Source organism: Odontesthes bonariensis, chromosome 3 (genome assembly GCF_027942865.1).
Source record: "Odontesthes bonariensis isolate fOdoBon6 chromosome 3, fOdoBon6.hap1, whole genome shotgun sequence".
Lineage (NCBI taxonomy): Eukaryota > Metazoa > Chordata > Actinopteri > Atheriniformes > Atherinopsidae > Odontesthes > Odontesthes bonariensis.
Window position 1 is genome coordinate 1957947 of NC_134508.1, and position 27108 is coordinate 1985054.

At 46.4% G+C, this 27108-nt stretch overlaps 1 protein-coding gene across 5 annotated transcripts in view; it reads right to left on the reverse strand.

The window, feature by feature from the left end:
* Positions 1-2644: 2644 nt before the first annotated feature.
* The window catches only part of LOC142376644 (plasma membrane calcium-transporting ATPase 1-like), a 96661-nt gene continuing 72197 nt past the window's right edge, over positions 2645-27108 (reverse strand). For 3 of the 5 annotated variants that reach the window (XM_075460083.1, XM_075460082.1, XM_075460085.1), the window contains 6 exons: positions 25180-25371; positions 23690-23903; positions 23356-23567; positions 18462-18569; positions 16621-16803; positions 2645-5316 (listed from right to left, as the gene is read on the reverse strand). In XM_075460083.1, the coding sequence (XP_075316198.1) occupies positions 5083-5316; positions 16621-16803; positions 18462-18569; positions 23356-23567; positions 23690-23903; positions 25180-25371 (1143 nt within the window). In that variant the 3' untranslated portion in view covers positions 2645-5082. Of the gene's footprint in view, positions 5317-9698; positions 9907-16620; positions 16804-18461; positions 18570-23355; positions 23568-23689; positions 23904-25179; positions 25372-27108 lie in introns of all 5 variants that reach the window. The other 2 variants (XM_075460086.1, XM_075460084.1) reach the window with 1 other exon arrangement.

The window sequence follows — 27108 nt, forward strand, 5'->3', positions numbered from 1 at the left end:
GTGTGTGCATGTGTGTGTGCATGTGTGTGTGTGTGCATGTGTGTGTGTGTGCATGTGTGTGTGTGTGTGTGTGTGCATGTGTGTGTGTCTGGACCTCATCTGGACACAAGTCAACATTTGGATGTTTCATTCCACAGGAAACATGCAGAACACAGAACATTGAACACATTTACTGAACAGTTTCTCTTTTAGTTTTTTCCTCTTGAGGCTACACAGAACACGACGAACCAATCGCACCAGGTTGGACATATTGCTTTAAACCACCAAATTCTGTATATATGTCATGCATGCCACATAGATGATACCATGTTTGTACAAAAATAACACCAACGCTGATTACTGTGTATCATAGTTACAGAAAGAAAAACGTTTCAGTCTTTTTTTGCAGTGAAGTTCAGCCGAGCACCGCAGATATCTACGTATTTACATCCAACGTCGGACAGAGATGTAAACAGATAGATTTAGAAGTGCTTCTGACTTCAGACATTCCAGTTCATCTGAACCTTTATTTTAGTTATGAATTCTGAAAAGGAGAATCCCTTAACATCCGCCGACAGGAAGCTGCTCTGAGGAGGAAGCAGCGCAGTCAGAGTGCGACGGGCTGGAGGAGAAGAAGAAGAAGAAGAAGAAGAAGAAGAAGAAGAAGAAGAAGGAGAAGAAGAAGTAACCTCCCTGTGAAAGTCCTGAAGGAACCCTCAGAAAAGTAAATCCAGCTGAAGGTTTGCAGTCCGCTGCCGAGTCTCGTCCGGATGGTTTCATCTGTGAGGCGGCTGGAACCGGCTGGAACGAGCGGCTGCGCGGCCACGCTGCGCACCGGGCACGAGACGCGAGGGCAACCATCCAAGCAGCCCGACGGACCACCAGAGCCACACCGGGGGGGGGGGCGGTCTGAACCGGGTGGAGGGCGTCACATGACCAAAACAGGGCAAAACGACTTTGGCAGAAGCCCCTCAGAGCTGCGCTGGGTGATGATTGGCTGATTGCCCCCCCTCCCGGTCCACAGGCCGCAGGACCAACACGTGTCTGGGACACGCGGCAGGAAGAGGAAGTGATGTCACGAGCGCTTTAATGAGGCCGCTGCACACAGAATGGTCATCAGCTGCGTCCTGTCACAGGCTCCGCCTCCATCACGGTCTGAATCCGACCAGCGAACCAAGGGCAGCGGAAGGAATGAAGCATCTTTTACAAGGACAACCCTGTGGAACCGGGGCAACACGCCACATCTACGCCACGTAAACATTTAGGATTAAAACATGCCAAAAAAAGTCCCATTTACACGAGTTAGTGAAGAGAACTGGTGGTGGTAACGCTGGAGCCTGGGCTGGTTACATCACTCTGGGTCTAATGGGCCTTATACACCAAACCGAGCGCTGAAGGGGGGCGTGTGCTCACTTCATCAGCACACCGCAAAGACCACCTCCAACTGCCGACTACAACAGAATAAAACCGGAGTCTCCAGATCATTCAGGACGGTTCATTTTTGGTTCAGTTTTTACTATCCGACATGCGTTTGGATGTTTTCAGTTTGACAAACAAATTATTTTGGGTTGTTTTTGTCTAATTTAGCATTAAATCGTCCTGCCTTAAAGGGACAGTTCGCCTCTTCTGACATGAAGCTGTGTAACATCCCATATCAGCAGCATCATTTCTGAACATCTTCTTACCCCCTGCTGCGTCCTGTGAGCAGAGTTCCAGCCTCGTTTTGGTGTTGATGAAGGTAGTCCGGCTAGTTGGCTGGGGTTTAAAAAATAAAGCGTTTTGCTTCTCAGAACAATATGCGTTCAACAGAGTAATACATTTGCATCACAAAATGGTTCTCCAGGAAAAAGTCAGAGCCCATAATTGCTGGACAGCAGGCAGTGATACGAAGGGAGAGAAAATAGGGCCAAGAGATTGTGAGGTCTGACTTTTTCCTGGAGAACCATTTTGTGATGCAAATGTATTACTCTGTTGAACGCATATTGTTCTGAGAAGCAAAACGCTTTATTTTTTAAACCCCAGCCAACTAGCCGGACTACCTTCATCAACACCAAAACGAGGCTGGAACTCTGCTCACAGGACGCAGCAGGGGGGAAGAAGATGTTCAGAAATGATGTTGCTGATATGGGATGTTACACAGCTTCATGTCAAAAGAGGCGAACTGTCCCTTTAAGGTCAGATTAAGCAGGTCCAAAGGAGCCCGTCGGGGTCATCGCTCTCCCTGACCCGACGTCCATGTTTAACCAGACAGAAAAAAGGCAAAGCCAGAACCAACGGTGCCGTACAAACTGAAGACAAACAGACAGATGTTGTGGGCTCCGTGTATAAAGTCCCTCAGATTAAGTTCTGTAACCCGGTCCTTAAACTCCTTAAACTGGATTTTGGACCTAAAACAACACAAAGTTGGAAAGCCTCAGCCCTTTGCTGTAGGATACAGTCTGGTGCTGCTGACCCACAGCACACCGCTTCCTCGGTTTTACCTCAGAGAGATGAGAGGCCGCTCAGGCGTTCGGTAAGAGGCGGAGCCTGAAGCAGGACGCAGCTTTGATCCTCTTTGAAGCGGGCGGCTCCGACACCTGCCAGCTGGAAAACAGCGTTAGTCCACTCACTCGGGGAACAACGTGTCGTAGAAGCTTCAAAGCACAGAAACAAACAAGCCCAGATGTTGGATAAATAATTGTACACTCCCATTTAATGTTTGACACAGTTAGCTGTATTCAGGTTGCATTTGCTGAACTCTAATGTAGTGGGATAGATCATATAGTGTGCGGTGCGTCACAGGTTCTTAAAGTAATTCAATGGATTTAAAAGGGGGGCCGATGAGAATAAATTGTTGGGATTCCAATTGGATGGCCGGCAGGAAGTAAACAAGTCACTGCAGGTTTCTGAGCCCTAACGTCGGGTGACCAAGACAACACACGTGGCATAAATATTCAGAGAGCTGTAAAAAGACATAGTCCTCGCTAGATTCATCTCTTTCATGTACTGTACTGTCACCCAACTCTTCAGCCTATACATATATATTCATATATCTCCAAAATATTAAAAAGTACTTAATATAAAAATACAGAAGAATTGTAAAAAATGAGCAAAACATTGAATTTCATATGAAAACCATGCAAGAAAGATTCCCCGTTCAGTTAAATAGTAACTCTAAGATTCAGGAAAGAAAGGGAATGAGAGGGAAGTGGTCGGATGAACGAACTGCAGGCAAACAGCCGACGACTCGCTTTTCATGTAAACATCGTAGAGGTCCTTTAAACTTGGTTCGGCAGTGACAAACTGAAGATTTTCTGCTTGCTTTTTGGTCACGTTTGGAATACGGGGGGGCCGGGGTGGGGCACCTCACTAACAATGACAGAAAAAAACACCCTATAAAATATGGCTCTGAGTACATAGAAAAAGCTCATCAGAGGGGAGAAGATTTAACCTAGTAATGAGAAAAAAGTTGAAAATATGGCAGTAGTAGCACATTACTTCAGTTAGGGGGTCTTAGAGGGGATTAGACGCGCCGCCGCCTCTAACTGCGGGATTATTCCTTCTTTTTTACGAGCGGAATCGGAGCAGGAAGTACCGAGCGGCAGCCGGGACACAGTGGACTCAACTCATCGCCATCGGACTGTGTGATGTCACTGATGGCTGATCGGGTCAGAAACCCAACAGCCATCAGCAGTAGTACTAAGATTGGTCTTAAACACAGGCGGACGGTCCAGACCCCGTTCAGAGCTCCGGTTACTTCCCCGGTTCGGTTCCGTCTCAGTGTGCATTTTAACGAAGCTTTAGAGTTTTAGAGTTTCAGAGCTTTAGAGCTGGCTTAGGTTCACGTTGGGCGGGGCAGAGAAACCCGATGAGGACTAAACTTTCTGTCAGAAGCTGCTTCATATCCTTCATTTTTTCTGCTTGGTGGAAGCAGCAAACGAAGAGACGGCGGTTAATCTGAAGGGAAGCTCCGTCCATCCAACCCGGTGAGGCGGACACCAGCGATCAGGGGAAAGGTTCAGAAACTCGCGTTTGAACCTGACCGTCGACCTTTCACCTCGGTGGTATTAAGGTTTAGAATTAAAGGTCCGGGTCCGAGCATGCAGAGGTGTGTGAGTGTTTCCTGTAAACGGGTCGGGTTCTGTCGGGACGTTCCGGACGGGAAGTTCACGGAGCTCTGAACAGACCCTGCTGCAGACTAACAAAGACGGCGTTCCAAACAGAATATTCATTCCTAAGTTATCATGCGACTCGACACGAACAAAACACAACATGCATCCTACTATAGTGGGCGGGCGGGGGGGGTTTCCTACGGAGACACTGGGCCAGAACCCTGACTGGATGAGATGAGGTCAGACCCACCGAGCGGAGCGGGAGCCTTCTCTGGACGCCACCGTGTTTGGTCATTTTGGGGAAGTGAACGTTCGGTCCTTCCACATGCAACACAGCAACCGAAGTAAAACCAACGATACAGACACGATAAAGGGAAGAACGTCTTTAACAGGTGAACTTTGAAGAACTGTAGTGTCACACTCACAGGACATTCTCACAAGTTTGAGTCAACCAGCGATGAACATTCATTAAAGGTCAGAGAAACAAACAGATGGTCTTTAAAAAAAACAAATTACAGTTTTGCATTTGCCTATAAATCTGGTGAACCCGGCTTATAGCGAAGGCGCAGAGCAAAGCGTATGTACATCAGAATCTCTGCACTCTTTGAAAAGTTTGTGCCGTGTTTGAGAACAAAGGAATGAAGCGAATACAGAACAAGATGGAACCCAAGAAATTCTAAAAGCTGTTTGAAAGGATTGTGGAGTAAAAAAAAAAAAAAAAAAAAAAAAAAAAAACACACAGGAAGTGGAACAGGCCTTCCACCGTGGAGCCTCTGGACTCCACCCTCTACTGACACGTGTGTGGAGGTGGTGGTGGAGGTGGAGGAACAAACTTACAGGCAGAACGACACCACAGTCAATATGAAAAACACAACGTGGCAGGAATGAGCGAGGAAGGTGAACACGATGCAGAATGAGGGGATGGGCACAGTCATGACTTCCCTCCTCACTGTGACAGTTCGGGTGGTGGAGTGACGGAGCAAGCTGATGGAGGGGAGTGAGGGGGAGGAGCTCAGATGGATGATTTGTGGATGTGGGAGAAGGTGCTGGGCGGCTCTCCTCCTCCTTGAACCACGGACAAGGAGTCGGGGAGGCTTTCGATCTCGTCTCCCGTCTCCTCTAAGCGAGCCTCCTCCTCGGACTGCGGCACAAACTCGGGATGGACTGTGAAGTTGTGGATGGAGCTACGGGACTGTGGGCTCTCCAGCTCGAATAGGGAGCTGCGGAACGCGTTCACCACCTTAATCTGAAACAAAGACAGAAAAAGACGGGTCAGAGGACGAGCTGGGCAACAGCTCTGTGATGCCGGCAGGCAGCAGCGGCTCATGGGACACACGATGGAGTCGGGAGAAGCAAAACCACAAAAACACCACATGGACACGTGAATACGACTGTGAGCGTGCCGGGAAAACTGAAAAACAACGAGACAAAAGGTCCAAAACGGCTCGTCGTGACGCCGGAGGCAGCCGACTGCAGGACGTGCAACCAAAACATGACAAGAAAGATAAATAAAAGCACCAACAGGCGGCTGAATCACAACACACTCACACCTGCAGCGAGGAGTTCAGGCCGGGAAAAACACTCTTTAAGAGGAATCTTTGTACGTGGAGACGATGTCATTTCAAGCAGGAAAAGGACAAAAGCTTTTCTGAACTATGTTCGTATGAATCTCACCTTTCGTCTGAACCGAGCACACAAGCGAAGTTTGTGTACAAGTTGTCCCTAATTTAAGCCTGATTTATGGTCGCCTACGGAGACCCTTCCGTCGGCCAACATTCCTATCTATCTATCTATCGAGGAGGCGGAGACTCACGGAGACCTCAAGGGTTGTGATTGGTCGGCTAACAACATCATTTCCGGAATCAGTTTTCCGGTTTAGCTCCTTCCTCTCAGAACAACAACGCCGCCATTTCTGAAAGAGTTTACTGTGTGCCGGTCAACATTTGGTCAGAATTAGTCTTTCTCTCTCGGTCGCCATCGTTCGCTGTGAGGAGTGGAACGGAGCCAGAAGTGAACAATCAATCAGCCACTTTCACCATAGACGTAAGAGATTGGGTCGTCTAGCGTAGCGCCGCCTGCTGATCGGGAGGGGAACTGCCTTGGGTATCCGACAGCCCGACGGAGAACTTTGAAAGGTTTAACAGCCTCTGCGTAACCACGGAGTCGGATTGACGGATAGCGACGGAGAAGCATACCGAGGCCTTCAGTCTTTTATTCTTTTATGAATCATTTATTTGGAGGTCCAACGCTCTCCTTTTTTGTCTTCTGTTCATTTACAGATTTACGACGGCTCTGAAACGCCCCGCGTCATTAAAACGGGACATTTGTCCGTCCTCATCCATCTCTCAAACTATTTCCTACAGTCGCACATTCATAGCAGAAACCTTTGTGCTGTGAGGCGGTCAGTACTTCACCAGAACCGGATCGTTCCTTGGAGACGGGCTTAACAACACGATAACCCGGGTCCTGTGAAGTTTGCAGCAGATCCATTTAAAAGAGAAGACGTAAATAAACTGATATTTGGGGCCCTTGTGGGTCGGAGGCCTACTTTGCCAACCCAGCTATGACAGTAGCCGCATTCGGACAGAGCAGCTCTAATAACCGCCCTTCTCCAGCGGAACTGTTTCAGTCTGCATTCCCACATGAGTCGGACCTGATGGGGACTGATGCGATGCAGCCGTCTGCGACAGCGACGTGTTACTTTAGCGCCACATTCAACAACAAAACAGAACCGGTAAAAGTAAGGAGAGAAGAAAAAACAGCACCAAGAAGCTAACATGGAGAGCGGGGAGGCCACCGTGTTCATGGTCTGCATGATGGTGATATTAATCATGGACGATCACATGGGGCGTCTAACATGGAGGCTGGCAGAGCTCACAGAGAGTCAGGAGACGCAGGATGGAGCGCAGGCCGTACTTCTTGGTTTCATGAAGGAAGGAGAGCAGAGCGCCGCAGACAAAGGAGACCACGTGGAGGTTTAACTTATTAAACACGCCAAGGTTGTGTCCGTGTCGTACGAGTAGTGCTGGGCGGTATACCGGTTCACACCGAATACCGGTTCACAATTCCGTTATGATTTGAATTTTTAATATACCGCCATACCGGTGTATTTGATTACACAACGGGGGGAACGCTGCATCGCACGACATTGTTTGAGACGGGACCCTTTTCAGTGTTGTGCTTCTAAACAGCATGTTTACTGTCTTGGTGCGAGGTGGTAATAAGCACTTGCGTTACGCGAAGGTGAAGGTGGATAGGATAGACATGGAAAGTTCCGAAATCGAAGCTGCAGAACTAGTAGAACATGCTGACACAGAAGAACTTGTGCCAAAAAAAAGGAGCCGTGTCTGTAGTTTGGAAGTTCTTTGGTTTAAAAAAAATCCTACGTCGACCAAACAACCATTTTATGCAAGTGTTGTCGGGCTACAGTTGTCGCTGGAGGTGGCAACACGAGCAATTTTATCCATCACCTTAGCCGTAGGCATGTCTTAGAATATCAAGAATGCATGAAGTTAAGGTCAGCACCCGCCACATCAGCGGGTAACACGGGGAAAGCAAAAGAAAAGTCGAGCCAAATGTCACTTCAAGACGCGTTTGCTAGAGGGACTGCCTACGACCGCATATTGATGCAAAAATATAATTATTGCAAGTTGCACTGCTTTTTTGTATTGATTTTCATAAACGATGTTTGAAATTTGCACAGTAAAAGTCCTGTATTTTGACTGCAATTGTGTTTGCATTCCGATTCCTCACTTCATTAGAATCATGAGTAGCACTTCTTTGTAAACGGCATCATTTTGTGGGGCGTTATTCTATGACGGTAAAATAGACCATCCTAAGTTAATCTACTGCAGTAATTCTGTTCTCAATCTGTAGAAAATGCTGTGAACACCTAATAATGCATGAAAACAAAATACCGTGATATACCGTGAAAATATACCGTGATATGTATTTTTGGTCATACCGCCCAGCACTACGCACGAGGAAACATTTCAGCCTGACAACATGACAAGGGGCGGAGCTACCGACCACCAAACACCTCCGTCAGAATCCCACTGAGAGGCAGAATCCCTCTGCCTAAAGTCCTTTTCTCTGATGAACCCACGGAGGCTGCAGCCGATCACACCGATTTATACGCACCAGCAGACACTCTTCATTATAATTAATAACCCTGCAGTTCAAAGCTCTCCATTACTGAACCACAGGAGAGCTGTAGCTTAGAGCATACATTCAACCAACGCATGACACCCCCCCCCCCCCCCCCCCCCCCCCCCACACACACACACACACACACACACACACAGCACACACACTCACAGCACACCAGATAAAAAACTCTCGGCTGTTAAACCATGAAAGACTTGCAGAGCCTGGCAGATTTAACCCTGCTCAGGATTAACCCACACAATTATCTTGGTGACCAGAATGTTGCCGGTGAGAAAGAGAAGCAACAACAATTAAAAGGTTTTTTCTCCCGTTTGTTCCTCCTGCTACTGAGTCATCAGGCAGCAAGTCTCATCAGGGTTAACAGATGCATGTTCAGGGAGTCCACAACATGCAGGAGGCTGATGGGGAGCTGATGAAGGGCGTTAAAATGATGAGGACAGGCGGGTAGAAGAAGAAGAAGAAGAAACATATGAGGTTGTCTGCATGTTCCCGACAAACAGCAAAAGCTGCAGCCATAACATCATCGTCTCAGATTCTAGATCCATTTATTTGTGAGGAAGATCTTTCAATTCAAGTTTCAACGATGACTTTCTTTGTCTTGGAAGGCAGATTTTCCTTTCAGCCAGATGTCAGAGACGCTGAAGGTTTACGTCTCCAACATTCACCTGACAGTTCCATCATCTTTGTGATATTTTTAACAGATCTCTGCCATCAAAATGGCCCCGCCTGCTTAAATCTAGTGGATTTGTTCTTTGTTCAAAGGTGGAAAACTTTATTGATCCTGGAGGAAACAGCTCAAATTGTACATATGTACGTAGATGACAAAGTCACCGTTCTTACAAGAAAACGGGATTAAGCTGTTTTCTGAACATGCTGCAATTATACTATGTGCTATCAGTGGGTGCTGAGGGCGGCTCCTGGTGGGTTTTATATCCATTTTCTCATCCATCTCTCAGAAAAAATGTCACCTTTAATATATTTAAATTAAATCTAATTCTTATAATCGTATGACCAATTCATTATCTCTTTACTCTTGTATAATCCAGTTAAATTAAATAATCCTGTTGCTGCTCTAGTCCTAATCTTATTTTATTTTCCATTAACAACTTTAACTGTAATAAACTCTTTTGCACCAAATAAAAAGGGTATCAGCAGAGCTTTGTTATGGGTGCTAACTTTGAAACTAAAAAAGAGGAGGCGTGGCCGTTCTGGCTCAGTTTTAAATGGCTTAAATCTTCAGAAATCACCAAGATAAAGAAAGGTCTTTAGGTTGCTCTTAACTGCTAAATGGTTGAACTGTGAGAGCAGCTTTTAAAGCAGGAATAAAACCAGAGTCTTAAATGATCAGGACATGCAGACACCTGCGGGGGTGCTTTCAGTGAGGCATGCAGGGAGTTTCAGACAGAAAAAGAGTCCAGCCGGTGAGGTGTGCTGTTAGCTGGCCTCCAGTCACAGACTCACTGCCTGCAGCGGAGGAGGAAGGAGCAGCAGGGGGCGGAGCCCCAGCTGAGTTGGTGAGAGAGGAGGAGGAGCTAAGCCCCACGTGGGTGGGGCTAGAGAGAGTTTTGGCGGCGGTGGTGTCATTGTGCTGGCTGACAACTGACGGCTGGCGGCGCAGGGCGCCGGGCACCGGCGCCTGGCCCGTCTGGAAGGTATAGACCACATCCATCTGAAGGAGGGACAGCCACAACACACTGTTAGAGAGCAGAAACAGGGCAGAAACAGGGCAGAAACAGGGCAGAAACAGAGCAGAAACGGGGCAGAAACAGAGCAGAAACGGGGCAGAAACGGGGCAGAAACAGGGCAGAAACAGGGCAGAAACGGGGCAGAAACGGGGCAGAAACAGGGCAGAAACAGAGCAGAAACGGGGCAGAAACAGAGCAGAAACGGGGCAGAAACGGGGCAGAAACAGGGCAGAAACGGGGCAGAAACGGGGCAGAAACGGGGCAGAAACAGGGCAGAAACAGGGCAGAAACAGGGCAGAAACAGGGCATGGCAGGAAAAGACTTCTGGAGGGTTAGAGAAGCATTCGTTAGAGTACAGTGGCAAAGGTGAAGCTGAACTCTTCTTTAAAAGTTAGAGACCTCAGATGTGCTGTTATTAAAGTGGTGTGCGTTAGATAAGACGCTGTTAGCTCGGTTCTGTTCTGCAGCTGCTTTATTTACACCCAGCTGCAGTAATAATGAGCTCAGACATCCTAGCTGATTGTTCATCTGTATGCAGGTCTGTTCATCAGCTCTTTTTACCTGATTAACAGCATTCAGTCAAAGTGAAACAGATAACTTCAACATGTCCCAGAACCTCACAGAACCTCACCAGCTTCTGATTCAACAGAAATAATTCACTAGCATTAAAGCCTCGTTCCCACTATGCAGCCGGTACGGGTCGGTTCAGAACGGTTCTCTTATTTCAGTGTTCCCACTACCACCAAAGCTTACCGGTCCCATGGAACCCGTTAACATGGAGCCCGTTACCATGGAACCCGTTACCATGGCTGTAACCCTTCTGCTTGCATAGTGCTGGATAGTGTAGTGGTAAGATTGACACCTTTCATGCAGGTGAAAGGTACTACCTCCAGTAGGGGTCCTTAGAGACCCCCTTACCCTGCCTGCCTACCTGTAAGTCGCTTTGGATAAAAACGTCTGCCAAATGCATGAACATGAACATGCTTGGGGTAGCGAGCCCACAGGACCGGTTCCAGGCTCTGCTCTCCGGTGTCGGTGAGGAGGCGGTGCAGCGGCAGCTCGATGGCGCTGGGCCAAACCAAAAAGTTTTCCAGCTGATTGCAGCAGAAATGTCAGAGAGTGGTTTCACCCGGACCGCGAGCCGGTGTGGCGTTAAGCTGAAGAAGCTGGGAGCTGGTTCCACATTATGGATGTTTGCTGTTATTTGCCATTTACCCTTCGGCACGCACTCCGCCCACCCCTGAGGGTTCCCTTTGTACAGTGGGAACACAAGCTGACCCCAAAGAGACCCGACCCGTACCGTTCTGAACCGACCCGTACTGAACCGACCCGTACCGTTCTGCACCGACCCGTACCATTCTGAACCGACCCGGACCATTCTGAACCGACCCGGACCGGACTGAACCGACCATTCTGAACCGACCCGTACCGTTCTGAACCGACCCGGACCATTCTGAACCGACCCGTACCGGGCTGCACCGACCCGTACCATTCTGCACCGACCCGTACCGGACTGAACCGACCCGTACCGGACTGAACCGACCCGTACCGGACTGAACCGACCCGACCCGCTGCATAGTGGAAACGGGGCTGTAGTCAGGGTTTCTTTTCACATTTCATCGCCTGCTGAAGGTCACTTTAACCGTCTGTACAGGTGCACAGAATAAGGAAACGGAAACAAAGAGGTCAGAAGGAGAAGAGGCCTGAGAGATGGAGTGAGCGTCTGAAAGAAGAAACGGAACAGGGAACCGGGCTTACAGCACTCTGAAAGAGGAGCAGAGAAATGTCATTTGGAAAGGCTGATAAAGTTTGGGCTGTGAGGTGCCGCTTGTCCCAATTATTCCTCTTTGTGTCTGACTGCTGAGGCGTTGAGCAGCACAACGCTGCCCACCAGGATTAGAGAAAGAGGACAGGAACAGAAGCATGAACAGATAACAACCCAATTAGCTTGCAGCCATTTTTGCCCCCCCCCTTCCCATCCCAGGAGGACGACAGAGGGATATTAGAGATAGAAGCCGTGAGAGGAAGAATGAGAGCTTCCTCTTTTCTCCACAGAATGTCTGATGGTGGAGAGACCAAAGAGTGCCAGAGCTTTGATTCGGTTCCCCATCAGGACGCTCGGCTCAGGTTCCCTGATGAACAGCAAGTCTGCCAACACGTCCTCACCTTCTCCACAAATGTGATCAACTAATGTTTACAACTTCACACCAGTTAGAAAACAGCTTTCTGTGAAAATTTCACAGGTTTATGTATTTATTTATTCTGGGTACAACAACTACCAAGGGTTCAGAGGTTGAGTGGAAGTCACCTGACTCCTTTGTGTGTGTGTGTGTGTGTGTGTGTGTGTGTGTGTGTGTGAGCGGAGCGTTGGCTGCTGCTACTGTAGCTGGGTGTTAGCATCGAGGCTAATGAATGGACTGCCTATAGATATACTGATGCTCAGTATGTGTTGATCATGGAGGAGGAAGATATCACACACACACACACACACACACACACACACACACACACACACACACACACACACACACACACACACAGGGTATGTCAGCTAGCTCGGCATAAACTGGTGATTGTACCGTTTCCAACATTTTAAGGACTCAAACGTGGAAAGTCTCAGATCTGGTTCTGAGGATGAAACGAAGTCAGAATTTCTTCTTAACGACTTCTTTCAGTCTGGTAACTGATAAAAAAGTGTAAATAACTAAGGGAAACATGCTGTGAGCTCTTTATTGGATGGTGATTGCTCTCTTTAATGAAAGTGGTTCTGTACTGAAGCTCTACAGCAGAGTGTGAAATTAACTGGACTGCAGCTGCAGAGTGTGCATGTGTGTGTGCATGTGTGTGTGCACGTGTGTGTGCACGTGTGTGTGCACGTGTGTGTGCACGTGTGTGCGTTAATCCCCGGTTTTACCTCCACACACTCTGCTGTGCGTCTTCACGTCTTTCAAACACAAACGTGTGACTGACTGAACGATGAGGCTCCGATCAGACCGTGAGGCGCTTCTACAGTTAAACTCTGATCCAGTCAAAGAATTTAGCAGCTGCAGACACGTGTGATCACATCTGTCTGCACTGTGAACGCAGACACGTGTGATCACATCTGTCTGCACTGTGAACGCAGACACGTGTGATCACATCTGTCTGCACTGTGAACGCAGACACGTGTGATCACATCTGTCTGTCTGCACTGTGAACGCAGACACATGTGATCACATCTGTCTGCATTGTGAACGCAGACACATGTGATCACATCTGTCTGCATTGTGAACGCAGACACGTGTGATCACATCTGTCTGCACTGTGAACGCAGACACATGTGATCACATCTGTCTGTCTGCACTGTGAACGCAGACACATGTGATCACATCTGTCTGTCTGCACTGTGAACGCAGACACATGTGATCACATCTGTCTGTCTGCACTGTGAACGCAGACACATGTGATCACATCTGTCTGTCTGCACTGTGAACGCAGACACATGTGATCACATCTGTCTGCACTGTGAACGCAGACACGTGTGATCACATCTGTCTGCACTGTGAACGCAGACACGTGTGATCACATGTGTCTGTCTGCACTGTGAACGCAGACACGTGTGATCACATCTGTCTGCACTGTGAACGCAGACACCATCTGTCTGTCTGCACTGTGAACGCAGACACATGTGATCACATCTGTCTGTCTGCACTGTGAACGCAGACACATGTGATCACATCTGTCTGCATTGTGAACGCAGACACATGTGATCACATCTGTCTGTCTGCACTGTGAACGCAGACACATGTGATCACATCTGTCTGCATTGTGAACGCAGACACATGTGATCACATCTGTCTGCATTGTGAACGCAGACACATGTGATCACATCTGTCTGTCTGCACTGTGAACGCAGACACATGTGATCACATCTGTCTGCATTGTGAACGCAGACACATGTGATCACATCTGTCTGTCTGCACTGTGAACGCAGACACATGTGATCACATCTGTCTGCACTGTGAACGCAGACACATGTGATCACATCTGTCTGCACTGTGAACGCAGACACATGTGATCACATCTGTCTGTCTGCACTGTGAACGCAGACACATGTGATCACATCTGTCTGCACTGTGAACGCAGACACATGTGATCACATCTGTCTGCACTGTGAACGCAGACACATGTGATCACATCTGTCTGCACTGTGAACGCAGACACATGTGATCACATCTGTCTGCATTGTGAACGCAGACACATGTGATCACATCTGTCTGTCTGCACTGTGAACGCAGACACATGTGATCACATCTGTCTGTCTGCACTGTGAACGCAGACACATGTGATCACATCTGTCTGTCTGCACTGTGAACGCAGACACATGTGATCACATCTGTCTGTCTGCACTGTGAACGCAGACACGTGTGATCACATCTGTCTGCATTGTGAACGCAGACACGTGTGATCACATCTGTCTGCATTGTGAACGCAGACACGTGTGATCACATCTGTCTGCACTGTGAACGCAGACACATGTGATCACATGTGTCTGTCTGCACTGTGAACGCAGACACATGTGATCACATCTGTCTGTCTGCACTGTGAACGCAGACACATGTGATCACATCTGTCTGTCTGCACTGTGAACGCAGACACATGTGATCACATCTGTCTGCATTGTGAACGCAGACACGTGTGATCACATCTGTCTGCACTGTGAACGCAGACACATGTGATCACATGTGTCTGTCTGCACTGTGAACGCAGACACATGTGATCACATCTGTCTGTCTGCACTGTGAACGCAGACACATGTGATCACATCTGTCTGTCTGCACTGTGAACGCAGACACATGTGATCACATCTGTCTGCATTGTGAACGCAGACACATGTGATCACATGTGTCTGTCTGCACTGTGAACGCAGACACATGTGATCACATCTGTCTGTCTGCACTGTGAACGCAGACACATGTGATCACATCTGTCTGCATTGTGAACGCAGACACATGTGATCACATCTGTCTGTCTGCACTGTGAACGCAGACACATGTGATCACATCTGTCTGCATTGTGAACGCAGACACATGTGATCACATCTGTCTGTCTGCACTGTGAACGCAGACACATGTGATCACATCTGTCTGCACTGTGAACGCAGACACATGTGATCACATCTGTCTGCACTGTGAACGCAGACACATGTGATCACATCTGTCTGCACTGTGAACGCAGACACATGTGATCACATCTGTCTGTCTGCACTGTGAACGCAGACACATGTGATCACATCTGTCTGCACTGTGAACGCAGACACATGTGATCACATCTGTCTGCATTGTGAACGCAGACACATGTGATCACATCTGTCTGTCTGCACTGTGAACGCAGACACATGTGATCACATCTGTCTGTCTGCACTGTGAACGCAGACACGTGTGATCACATCTGTCTGCACTGTGAACGCAGACACATGTGATCACATCTGTCTGCATTGTGAACGCAGACACATGTGATCACATCTGTCTGTCTGCACTGTGAACGCAGACACATGTGATCACATCTGTCTGCACTGTGAACGCAGACACATGTGATCACATCTGTCTGCATTGTGAACGCAGACACATGTGATCACATCTGTCTGTCTGCACTGTGAACGCAGACACATGTGATCACATCTGTCTGCACTGTGAACGCAGACACATGTGATCACATCTGTCTGCACTGTGAACGCAGACACATGTGATCACATCTGTCTGTCTGCACTGTGAACGCAGACACATGTGATCACATCTGTCTGCACTGTGAACGCAGACACATGTGATCACATCTGTCTGCACTGTGAACGCAGACACGTGTGATCACATGTGTCTGTCTGCACTGTGAACGCAGACACATGTGATCACATCTGTCTGCACTGTGAACGCAGACACATGTGATCACATCTGTCTGCACTGTGAACGCAGACACGTGTGATCACATCTGTCTGTCTGCACTGTGAACGCAGACACATGTGATCACATCTGTCTGTCTGCACTGTGAACGCAGACACATGTGATCACATCTGTCTGCACTGTGAACGCAGACACATGTGATCACATCTGTCTGCACTGTGAACGCAGACACGTGTGATCACATCTGTCTGCATTGTGAACGCAGACACATGTGATCACATCTGTCTGCACTGTGAACGCAGACACGTGTGATCACATCTGTCTGCATTGTGAACGCAGACACATGTGATCACGTCTGAGAAGTTTCACATAGAAGGTTAGAAGAAGCTCTCCACACCACAGCGGGAAGCTCTAATGGATTAACTCTGAGACTCTGCTCTGAGTTTAACTTTGTTTCTGCAGCTAGTAGAAAGTCAGATTTATAAGCTGCTAACTGTTCGTTCACATTAAGGTCGTCACAATGATAGAGTTTCATTTCATGAACACATTCAACACTCAACACCAGCTGCTTTATAGCTAACTCTGTTTATAGAGGATAGGAGACCTGAGTGAATATCTGTTCTCTTAACTTTTCTGTTAGGACCACTGAACCCTCCTGCTGTCAGTTTACTGGGAAATAACCCAAAATGACTGAATCAGAGTCTGATGTTGTTCACAGTCTGAGTCTCCTGAGCTACCATGGCAACTGCTGCCACCTGCTCAAACAGCAGATCTGATATCAGGAAAAGAAAATCTGCTGAGGGCGTGGCCTGCTGGGCGTACCTGCGTCTGGATGCGGTTCAGACCTCTGAACCAGAGGACCTGGCCTTTCCTCAGCTCTATCTCGGCGTGGTCGATCTCGTCCGTGTCTTCGGTAAGCTCCTCCTTCTTCATCTCCTCTTTAGTGGTGCCGTGGCCCGCCTCCTTCAGGAACTTCAGGTGGTGAGTGGGGATGGCTGAGATCAGCTGAGGTTGAGAGAAAAGAGAGAAATCAGTTTACTGATGATGGTGTCCCATCCACCTCAGCAGCTGAGAAACAGCTGATAACGTCCTCCGAGACTCGAGGTCAGAGGCTGTGTTCAAAACCGCATACTCATGGATCAGACAGTATGCAGAGCGTTTACCCACAATGCATCTCGCTCCTGCCCGAGCCGAAATCAGCCGGCCTGAAGCTGATTTCCCTTAAGCTCTAAACTCTGTAAACTTTAGCAACATTTGAAACATTTTCAGGTGAGAAAGTAGTCGTTTAGATCCCCAACGTGTTGAAAACCTGACAAAATACCGGCTGTTTACAATTTTGTTCCCACGAATTCGGCGCTACTAAAGCTAGCCGCAGTGAGCAACGCACTTCCGGTTATTTTCACAAAATAAAATACCCGTTGCCTTTTATCATAGGGAAAGCCATTACCATACAACTGGTGCTTTTGTTTTGAAAACAGGAAGTGAACCTACCCTCGTTGCAGCTAGCTTGAAACTGCCGTTTTGACAGGAAATGACGATCGGCCACGTTACGTTGCATCTTGGGTAGTTTGAGTATGAGTAGTAACCTCATGATGCATACCCAACATTTCGGAGAATCTAGGATGCATCCGGGAACTTCTGCTTACTCAAACTCGCATACTAACTCAGAAAGTTAGTAGGAGTAGTAGGAGAAGTAGGAGAAGTATGCGGTTTCGAACACAGCCATAGTTCAAACTTCAACTCATTATCTCAAAGACTCAACAGAAGGTTGTGCTTCCTGTTCTCACAACCTAAACTTCTGGAAATTCATTTAAAACAACACAAATCAAGCTAATGACATTAAAACTTCATGTTCTCCCTCCTTCCGCCCATGATTCTGCACCGCCATTACACGTGATTTTACAACACTGTAAACTGTGACATCATCCTGGAGGTTTCAGCTTTGTATTTAAGATATTACTGTGATCTGTGTGAAATGATTAAAGTAGCTGCACGTTTCATAAATTACTGACTTTTTAAGCAAAGACGGTTTAATACCAACAAGCTAACATTTGTTTAAACAGATCTTAATTATCTGAAGTGACTGGTTCGGGTGCTGTTGTCTAAAACAGAATGAGTTCCATTTCCTTTCCTTCCTTCAGTGCTGCTGTTCCACACAGAGCAGATGCAGAGTTCAGTTTATTTAACGGTTCTATATTTATTACTGTTCAGTTAAAGTGGAGCAGAGTCGCTGTGCGACAGCTTTTTATGCTTCTCTCCTTTCTCCCGTTCTGTCGGAAACAAAAAGGCGTCTTACCTCTAAAATAAGCCACAACGCTCCCGTCAGCATCTTTCTGTTTCTTTGTTCTTAAGCTCTGTCCTCCATCTGAACCCACAACTTTCTCCACCCGACCTGTTTTTCAGCACGTGTGTGTAAGCTAATCGGATCGTGTGTGTGACGGTGTGCTCGTGTATCCGCTGAGGGACCGATACGCTGCCTTTGTTTTCCCTCGGCGCACGTAAACAGCAGCTCTTTCATGTGTGGAGCTTATTACCATGGCGATGGTCGTGATGGCAACACTGCTGCAGCATATGACAGTTTTCTGTCCCAAAGCTCACACATCCACAGCTTTCTGCTCAGAGCTCATGCGGGTGTTTCGGAGTCGGACCCCCGGTGGTCTCACCTGTCCCCACAGCAGCTCTCCCAAACCGATGAACACACACCACAGCCACTGGTCGATGGTCAGGGCTGTGCAGGAGAACGGCTTCCCGCCAAACTGAACGATAACAATCTGAGGGGGAGAAGAAGCGTCTTAGTGGTGTAAATGTTGATGGTACATTTTATCTCCTGGTGAAATAAGATAAAAATAAAATAGGATGAGTCAATAAACCCCACGAACCAACTCCTGTCACTCCATATCAGTCTTCTGTTACAGGTCTGTCAAGGTGTGACAAATTTAACTTAGTTTCCTGGATTTGAACTTTCCGGCACAGTTCAGGGGTCCGTTTCACAAAGCAGGTTCAACAAACTCTGAGTCTGTTCCTGAACTCTGAGCTGATCTACTCTGAGAGTCCCAGAAACGCTGATTTGAGTGAGTTTAATCAACTCTGAGTAGTTTCACCTTGAGTTTAGCGTGTGCACCACAACTTTAAAAAGCCAGCATCAATGGAGCCCCGATTCGACGAGTCACCATGGCAACGGGGAAGAGGGGCTACGTTTTTCACCAACCTCGAATTGGAAATCTTAATGCGCTCATACGGCGAGTTTCAACACGTTTTTAGAAATAAGTGCACTGTTGCAGCAGCAAAAGTGTAAGTTTAAAGGCCTACAGAAAGCTGACACTACACCCAATACATAATGATAATACATACACAGAGGAACAATAATGATCATTGGACTCTACACCAAAACATTTCATAAACGCATGAAATTTGCGATTTTGAATTTGCCGCTTGGAAATCCTTCCTGGAATTCCAGACTGGGGGCGGGGCTTCCGTGTGACGTCACAGGTGCCATGGGTTTTCCTGGCTGCCGCTATTGTAGTATGCTTGTTGAGTGGTGAAGGCAATAAAACGTTGGGTTCAGTGCAGTTTTTATTGTGAGTAGACTGCGAGTAGATGTACGAAGTGCTTGTGTTGCCCTCAGCAGCAGCAGCTCACACCACCGGGGGCAGAGGAAGCAGAGAGACCCGCGGTCTTGTGTCTGTGTCTCCCTGTCCGCCTGCCTCCTCTCTGGTGAAATCAGCCGGAGCCATCCCGCCGTGTTCAGCTCCCTGCGGTGCGGACGCTCAGGGGGAATCCACCTGGCGGAGAGCGGACACACCGCGGGATGGTTGCCCTGAAATCAGCCGGCAGAGCGATCATCAAGAGCCCCGACGTGGACACACGGCTTCCTCTGTCCCCGGTGGTGTGAGCTGCTGGTGCTGAGGGCAACACACGCACTTCGTACATCTACTTGCAATAAAAACTGCACTGAACCCAACGTTTTATATTTCCAAGCGACGTCCTGCGGCACACATCGAAATTTGCCGTGAAGAAGCTGTACAGGTCTGGCAAACTGCTGGCTTCGCTACTAGAACTACTAGAATCAGACATGGTGATTGTTCCAGCAGTTGGCACGCGTGACGTCACGCACCTGTCGTTCCAGTTTGCCAAATTCGAGTCAAATGTGGTGATAGTTTATTGGGCCTAATCAGGACTATCCAGGGGCCTAAAATTATTTTAAAATAATAAAAAAAATTCCATGGTATATAAGGAATCGATCTGCTATATCAGTTTTGTGCAAAAAAAAAAAAAAAAAAAAAAAAAAAAAAAAAATCACCTTTCTGTAGTCCTTTAAATGTAGTCCTTTGCAATCACAATAATATTACAGGGGAAACTGCTTGAATGGTAGCCCATTCATTTATTTCATTTAGGTGCAATCCCACAGGGGAGAAGCGCACTTGGCAGCAGTTTAAGATGAAATATAAAAACATTGTTCAAACAGGTGAGACCTCGGCATGGAGGTACCTCATTTTGATCATGTTTTACACTGTAAAGTAAATATTAAGTGGCTATTTGACTGTGCAGTTATTTTATTCCCAACATAATGCTGTTTTCACACACATAAACTATGTCTTCCCATCTATATCATGTTCTGTTAAATACTTATGCCTATTTAAACTAACACAGACTTCTACTGAGCCAACAGAAAGAAGGCAGATGCCCGTAAAACCGGTGGTGCCCAGCACCACCACCTCTAACGGGAGGGCAGTGGCTGAGGGAATCCACCCCAAGAGACAAGTGCCTTTATAAAATATAATAGGCCTATATATGTCTTTTTTAAGCCTATTCATACAAATATTTATTTGTCTTTTATGTCTTTTTTTTCTTTTGTCCCAACAAAATTCTGATGGTGCCGCTCAAAAAGATAATTGTCTGTAAATGCAAAAATCTATGCGCGGTCTGATAACCATCTCCGACGAATATTTAATTCTCTGCGCAGTAATGCTGCTCCTTCATCCACGGGAGCGTTGTCTAAAGGACATGTTGGTGAAAAAGTCGCCTCCTGCTGTACCTAAAGGACTTTAGAAGTAGAAGAACTCGCTCTGCTGACTGAATGAATGAGGAAATCAAATGGCTGAAAGAGGGCGGAGACAGAGAGAAACTCCAGGTTTATTGAGTAAAACCTGGTCCCGACCAGGTTAGGTTCAGAGAGTCTGTTACTACGGTAACTGACCGAGAGGTTAAGTTACCTCCCTTTGTGAAACGGAAAACTCAAAGTTTCTCTCATTTCAGGGTTAATAAACTCAGAGTTTCCCTCATTTCAGGGTTAATAAACTCAGAGTTTCTCTCATTTCAGGGTTAATAAACAGAGTTTGCTTCATTTCAGGGTTAATAAACTCAGAGTTTCCCTCATTTCAGGGTTAATAAACTCAGAGTTTCTCTCATTTCAGGGTTAATAAACAGAGTTTGCTTCATTTCAGGGTTAATAAACTCAGAGTTTCTCTCATTTCAGGGTTAATAAACAGAGTTTGCTTCATTTCAGGGTTAATAAACTCAGAGTTTCCCTCATTTCAGGGTTAATAAACTCAGTTTCTCTCATTTCAGGGTTAATAAACAGAGTTTGCTTCATTTCAGGGTTAATAAACTCAAGAGTTTCTCTCATTTCAGTGTTAATAAACTCAGAGTTTCCCTCATTTCAGGGTTAATAAACAGAGTTTCCTTTATTTCAGTGTTAATAAACTCAGAGTTTCTCTCATTTCAGGGTTAATAAACTCAGAGTTTCTCTCATTTCAGGGTTAATAAACAGAGTTTGCTTCATTTCAGGGTTAATAAACTCAAGAGTTTCCTTCATTTCAGGGTTAATAAACTCAGAGTTTCTCTCATTTCAGTGTTAATAAACTCAGAGTTTCCCTCATTTCAGTGTTAATAAACTCAGAGTTTCCCTCATTTCAGGGTTAATAAACTCAGAGTTTCCCTCATTTCAGGGTTAATAAACTCAGAGTTTCTCTCATTTCAGTGTTAATAAACTCAGAGTTTCCCTCATTTCAGTGTTAATAAACTCAGAGTTTCCCTCATTTCAGGGTTAATAAACTCAGAGTTTCCCTCATTTCAGGGTTAATAAACTCAGAGTTTCCCTCATTTCAGGGTTAATAAACTCAGAGTTTCCCTCATTTCAGGGTTAATAAACTCAGAGTTTCCCTCATTTCAGGGTTAATAAACTTAGAGTTTCTCTCATTTCAGGGTTAATAAACTCAGAGTTTCTCTCATTTCAGTGTTAATAAACTCAGAGTTTCCCTCATTTCAGGGTTAATAAACTCAGAGTTTCTCTCATTTCAGTGTTAATAAACTCAGAGTTTCCCTCATTTCAGGGTTAATAAACTCAGAGTTTCCCTCATTTCAGGGTTAATAAACTCAGAGTTTCCCTCATTTTAGGGTTAATAAACTCAGAGTTTCCCTCATTTTAGGGTTAATAAACTTAGAGTTTCTCTCATTTCAGGGTTAATAAACTCAGAGTTTCTCTCATTTCAGGGTTAATAAACTCAGAGTTTCCCTCATTTCAGGGTTAATAAACTCAGAGTTTCCCTCATTTCAGGGTTAATAAACTCAGAGTTTCCCTCATTTCAGGGTTAATAAACTCAGAGTTTCCTTCATTTCAGGTTAATAAACGCAGAGTTTCCCTCATTTTAGGGTTAATAAACTCAGAGTTTCTCCCATTTCAGGGTTAATAAACTCAGTGTCCCTCATTTCAGGGTTAATAAACTCAGAGTTTCTCTCATTTCAGGGTTAATAAACTCAGAGTTTCTCTCATTTCAGGGTTAATAAACTCAGAGTTTCCCTCATTTCAGTGTTAATAAACTCAGTGTCCCTCATTTCAGGGTTAATAAACTCAGAGTTTCTCTCATTTCAGGGTTAATAAACTCAGAGTTTCTCTCATTTCAGGGTTAATAAACTCAGAGTTTCTCTCATTTCAGGGTTAATAAACTCAGAGTTTCTCTCATTTCAGGGTTAATAAACTCAGAGTTTCTCTCATTTCAGGGTTAATAAACTCAGAGTTTCTCTCATTTCAGTGTTAATAAACTCATAGTTCCCTCATTTCAGGGTTAATAAACTCAGAGTTTCTCTCATTTCAGGGTTAATAAACTCAGAGTTTCTCTCATTTCAGGGTTAATAAACTCAGAGTTTCTCTCATTTCAGGGTTAATAAACTCAGAGTTTCTCTCATTTCAGGGTTAATAAACTCAGAGTTTCTCTCATTTCAGTGTTAATAAACTCATAGTTCCCTCATTTCAGGGTTAATAAACTCAGAGTTTCCACTAAACCTGCTTTGTGAAACGGACCTCAGGTCTCCAAACTAACGTCACAGTGCTGACTGTAACTGACTACAACCTGAACCTGCTGAAATCACTGCAGGAAGCTCCTTCAGTGAAGTTTGAAGACATCTCAGATTACACTGTGTGTATTTGTAGCTAAGCTATGCAAAGGTTCTGCCGTCTCAGACTCAGGTCACTACACTTCTTTTAAGTTCATCTGTTCTAACGGGACAGAAAAGGTTTGGGAGCTTCTTATTGGAGGAGGAGGATGGCCATGATGTCACCTGCAGGGCGAAGGTCCCCAGCACGACGAAGCAGAAAATGGGGTTCTTGTAGATGCCCTCAAACACGTTCCTCTCTCCGTGGATCTTCCTGGCGTTGATCTCGTTAAAGAGCTGCATCATGACGAACACGTTGAAAACGATGGTGTAGTGCTCGGATGGCGGCGAGTGCAGGGGAGTGTTGCGGCCGCTGTCGATGTCGAAAATTTTCTCACCTGAGAAACGATAATGGAGAAAAACCCCAAACAGGCGAGTTATTTCTGCCTTTTCCCAACAAAGAACACACACACACACACACACAGTCTGAGCGTGGACAGGATTCTCCCCGTGAATTCACCAGCAAACAGCAGAGTGAAGATGATGGTGAGCTGATACACAGCGTGGCCCAGGATGTTCTTCATCATGGTCCTGGAGATGAGAGGCTTGTCGCGGCCGTACGGCCGGCGCAGCAGCAGAGACTCTGTGGGCGGCTCGGTGGCCAGAGCCAGAGAGGCCAGAGTGTCCATGATGAGGTTGACCCAGAGCATCTGCACGGCCTTCAGAGGAGAGTCCTGCAGGAGGAGGAGCACACGCCACAACTTCAGTTTCAGCCCAAAAGCTCATTTTCCTTTTGTCTTGCTCTGCATGTGCTGAAATAAGAGACTTTCTCTTTGAGTCACCCCGAGCAAATCTGTCTTTAAAATGGTTCCAGAATGGGAAATCGTGGTTTCATCTCAAACATCTTAAGAAGGCGCGAGTGAGGCGTTCATTGGCCTAACATTTCCTAAACTCTTTCCCTATGATAAAAGGCAACGGGTATTTTATTTTGTGAAAATAACAGGAAGTGCGTTAGCTCACTGCGGCTAGCTTTAGTAGCGCCGAATTCGTGGGAACAAAATGGTAAACAGCCGGTATTTTGTCAGGTTTTCAACACGTTGGGGATCTAAACGACTACTTTCTCACCTGAAAATGTTTCAAATGTTGCTAAAGTTTACAGAGTTTAGAGCTTAAGAGAAATCAGCTTCAGGCCGGCTGATTTCGGCTCGGGCAGGAGCGAGATGCATTGTGGGTAAATGCCCTGCATACTGTCTGATCGATGAGTATGTAGTTTGCGGTTTTGAACACGAACACACACACACACACACACACACACACACACACACACACACACACACACACACACACACACACACACACACACACACTTGTGCGTACAACAAAGACATGAATCATCTTTAATGATCTGTATCAACATGTCGGCGCCCTAACACAGACCAGGCGCCTGATGATCAGCGAGTATAATCACAGGCCTCAGAGCTGCTGAGGCCCCGTTACATTTCAGGATTATGATGGCGACACGTTGCCATGGTTTCAGGCTGAATCTTAGCCTGGTTTATGTTTCCTGTGCTGTTAGAGAAGTTAGTTATCTACCCTGCCAGCTGGGAGTCATTCGAGTGATACACAGCGCCGAGCTTCTTTCTGCCTTTACTGGGTCAGAAGCTCAGTTTCCTGATGAGAGACATTATGAAACAAAGTGTGACACGAGCACTTTGCCTCCGTACAGCACAGAGATGGTCACACGGAATAAATAAATGACTTCCGGTTTCAGTTGTTTCCAGAGCGTGTGAGCACAGGAATTTTTAAGGTTTAAATGGTGGAAAAAACTCAGTACTGTGCCTCGTTTCAAAGTGTTTACAGGTGAGCCTAAAGTTGTGAGAACAGCAGCCTTTTGGAGTAAATACTCACTAAAACGCTGGTTTCACAGGTCCGACCCACAGACGACATCATTTATATTTAACCTGAGGACTCATGGATGTGATGCACACACACACAGCTCAGAGGGTTTACCTGAGTGATGCAGGCGCCGGTGAACGCCACGATCACAGCCACCACGTTGACGGTTAGCTGGAACTGCAGGAACTTTGAGATGCTGTCGTACACGTTCCTCCCCCACATGACGGCTTTCACAATGCTGGTGAAGTTGTCATCGGTCAGGATGATGTCAGACGCCTCCTTTGCCACATCTGTGCCAGCAATTCCCTGACAGAAAACAGAGATGATCAGATGAGGACTTCCAAAACCGGTCATCAGCTGGGGCCGCGTTTCCCGTCTGGTCAAGTCTGGTGTTTCTATATCTGTCAATAATTCCCTTAGAAGGACCTGAACCAGCAGAGAACTGGTCCTGCCAACATGTTCTGTACATCTCCAGTGTTTGGAAATAGCTGTTTAGTAGTCGTTGAAAAGTTTAAACTGTGCATTTGTAAGCCGCTTCAAAGAAGAACATCTCCAGCAGGAACATGTGGGGCGGTGAAGCCACTGAGATGAGCCAACAATAAGAAAGCAGGAACACCAGCTGCAGCCTTATCAGCATGAACCCTGACTACATTTTGAATATTTTTTATTTATTTATTATTATTATTTATATATGTGTTTATTTACTTGTTGGATGTTGTTATATTAACATGAAAAATCAATAAATATATTTAAAACAAAACAAAAAAAAAAACATGAAGCCTGATCCAGGCCGACACCACGAGCTACAACAGCTCACAAAGCTGACGCTCTCTCATGAGGCCGTTACACCGGATTTAAACTGTAACCTATAAGGCTCTGTATGTTAACTTAACATCCAACCAGTAAAGTTTAAGTAATCATGAAATGTCTGCAAAAGCAACAAAAGGCTTTTATACGTTAAACTGGAGCAATAAGGTTGAAGAAAAGAAGAAAAATCTGTCTCTGATTCACAAATGATAGTAAACAGTGAAAGTCTACAAGAAGACAAAGAATTACATCAATCAGCTGAGACTTGGGGGGACAATTAAAACCTGAACCTTTAGCTGTGCAACTTGGGTTACAATGGTGATCTAACCAGGCTAAAGACGCCTTTGCAACAGCAACAAGCTGTGAAGCCACTATTCTGACTCAGACTGAAACATCGGTGATTTCTGCCTCTGCTGCTCGGCTCAAACCCAAATCAGCAGCATCAAAAAGCCGAAAACAGAGCTGTGGGGACAGTCCAGCTGAGGAAAAACACTGAAGGCTTGTTCCTACCTCAACAACAATCAGGCAAATGGCCATGAAGAGACTTGAATGGAAGCTAATTTTCACCATAAAGCAGCTAAAGTGCAGAAAAACAGTGATTTCCAGTCAGTCAGCCTTAAGCCAGCAGCAGCAGCAGCAGCAGCACATAAAGTGATGTGAGCTGCTGTGTGCAGTCAGACGCTCCCCAACAGATGGAGGAGTGGCGCTCTCTGATTTCAGACTAAACAGGCGTGAGCTGAGCAGGGACCTGGAAGCACTCGGGTTGGTTGCTTTGCTTTGTGATGCAGGAACGACAGTCTGACAGCTCGGCAGCCTGCAGGAGACGCTGCTGCTCAGATGACTTTCCTCAGAAAATAAAGGTCACAACAACAACGCAGCAGTCAGCTGATGTCACCGAGCGGCTCCAAACGCCCGGAATGGCTTTTTAAACTGATCAATGCATCCGCTTTAATATCGGCTGGTTAACGCGGCTCTTTCTGATCCGGTGCCAGCTGGGAGACGCCTCACAGTCAATCATTCCACATCTCATCAGCAAACACTCACGAGCAGCTGATTCATTGTGAGACGTGGAGAAGAGCCGCTTCAGGTTTCATCCACATGTCCTGAAACATTCTGTTATAAACCCAATTAAGAGCTTAATCTGATTGAAACGCAGCCATGACACAGCATTTTCTCCCATTCAGATTCATTAGGCCGTTTGAAGAATGCCGATCGTGCTCCTGATATGTAGACGTG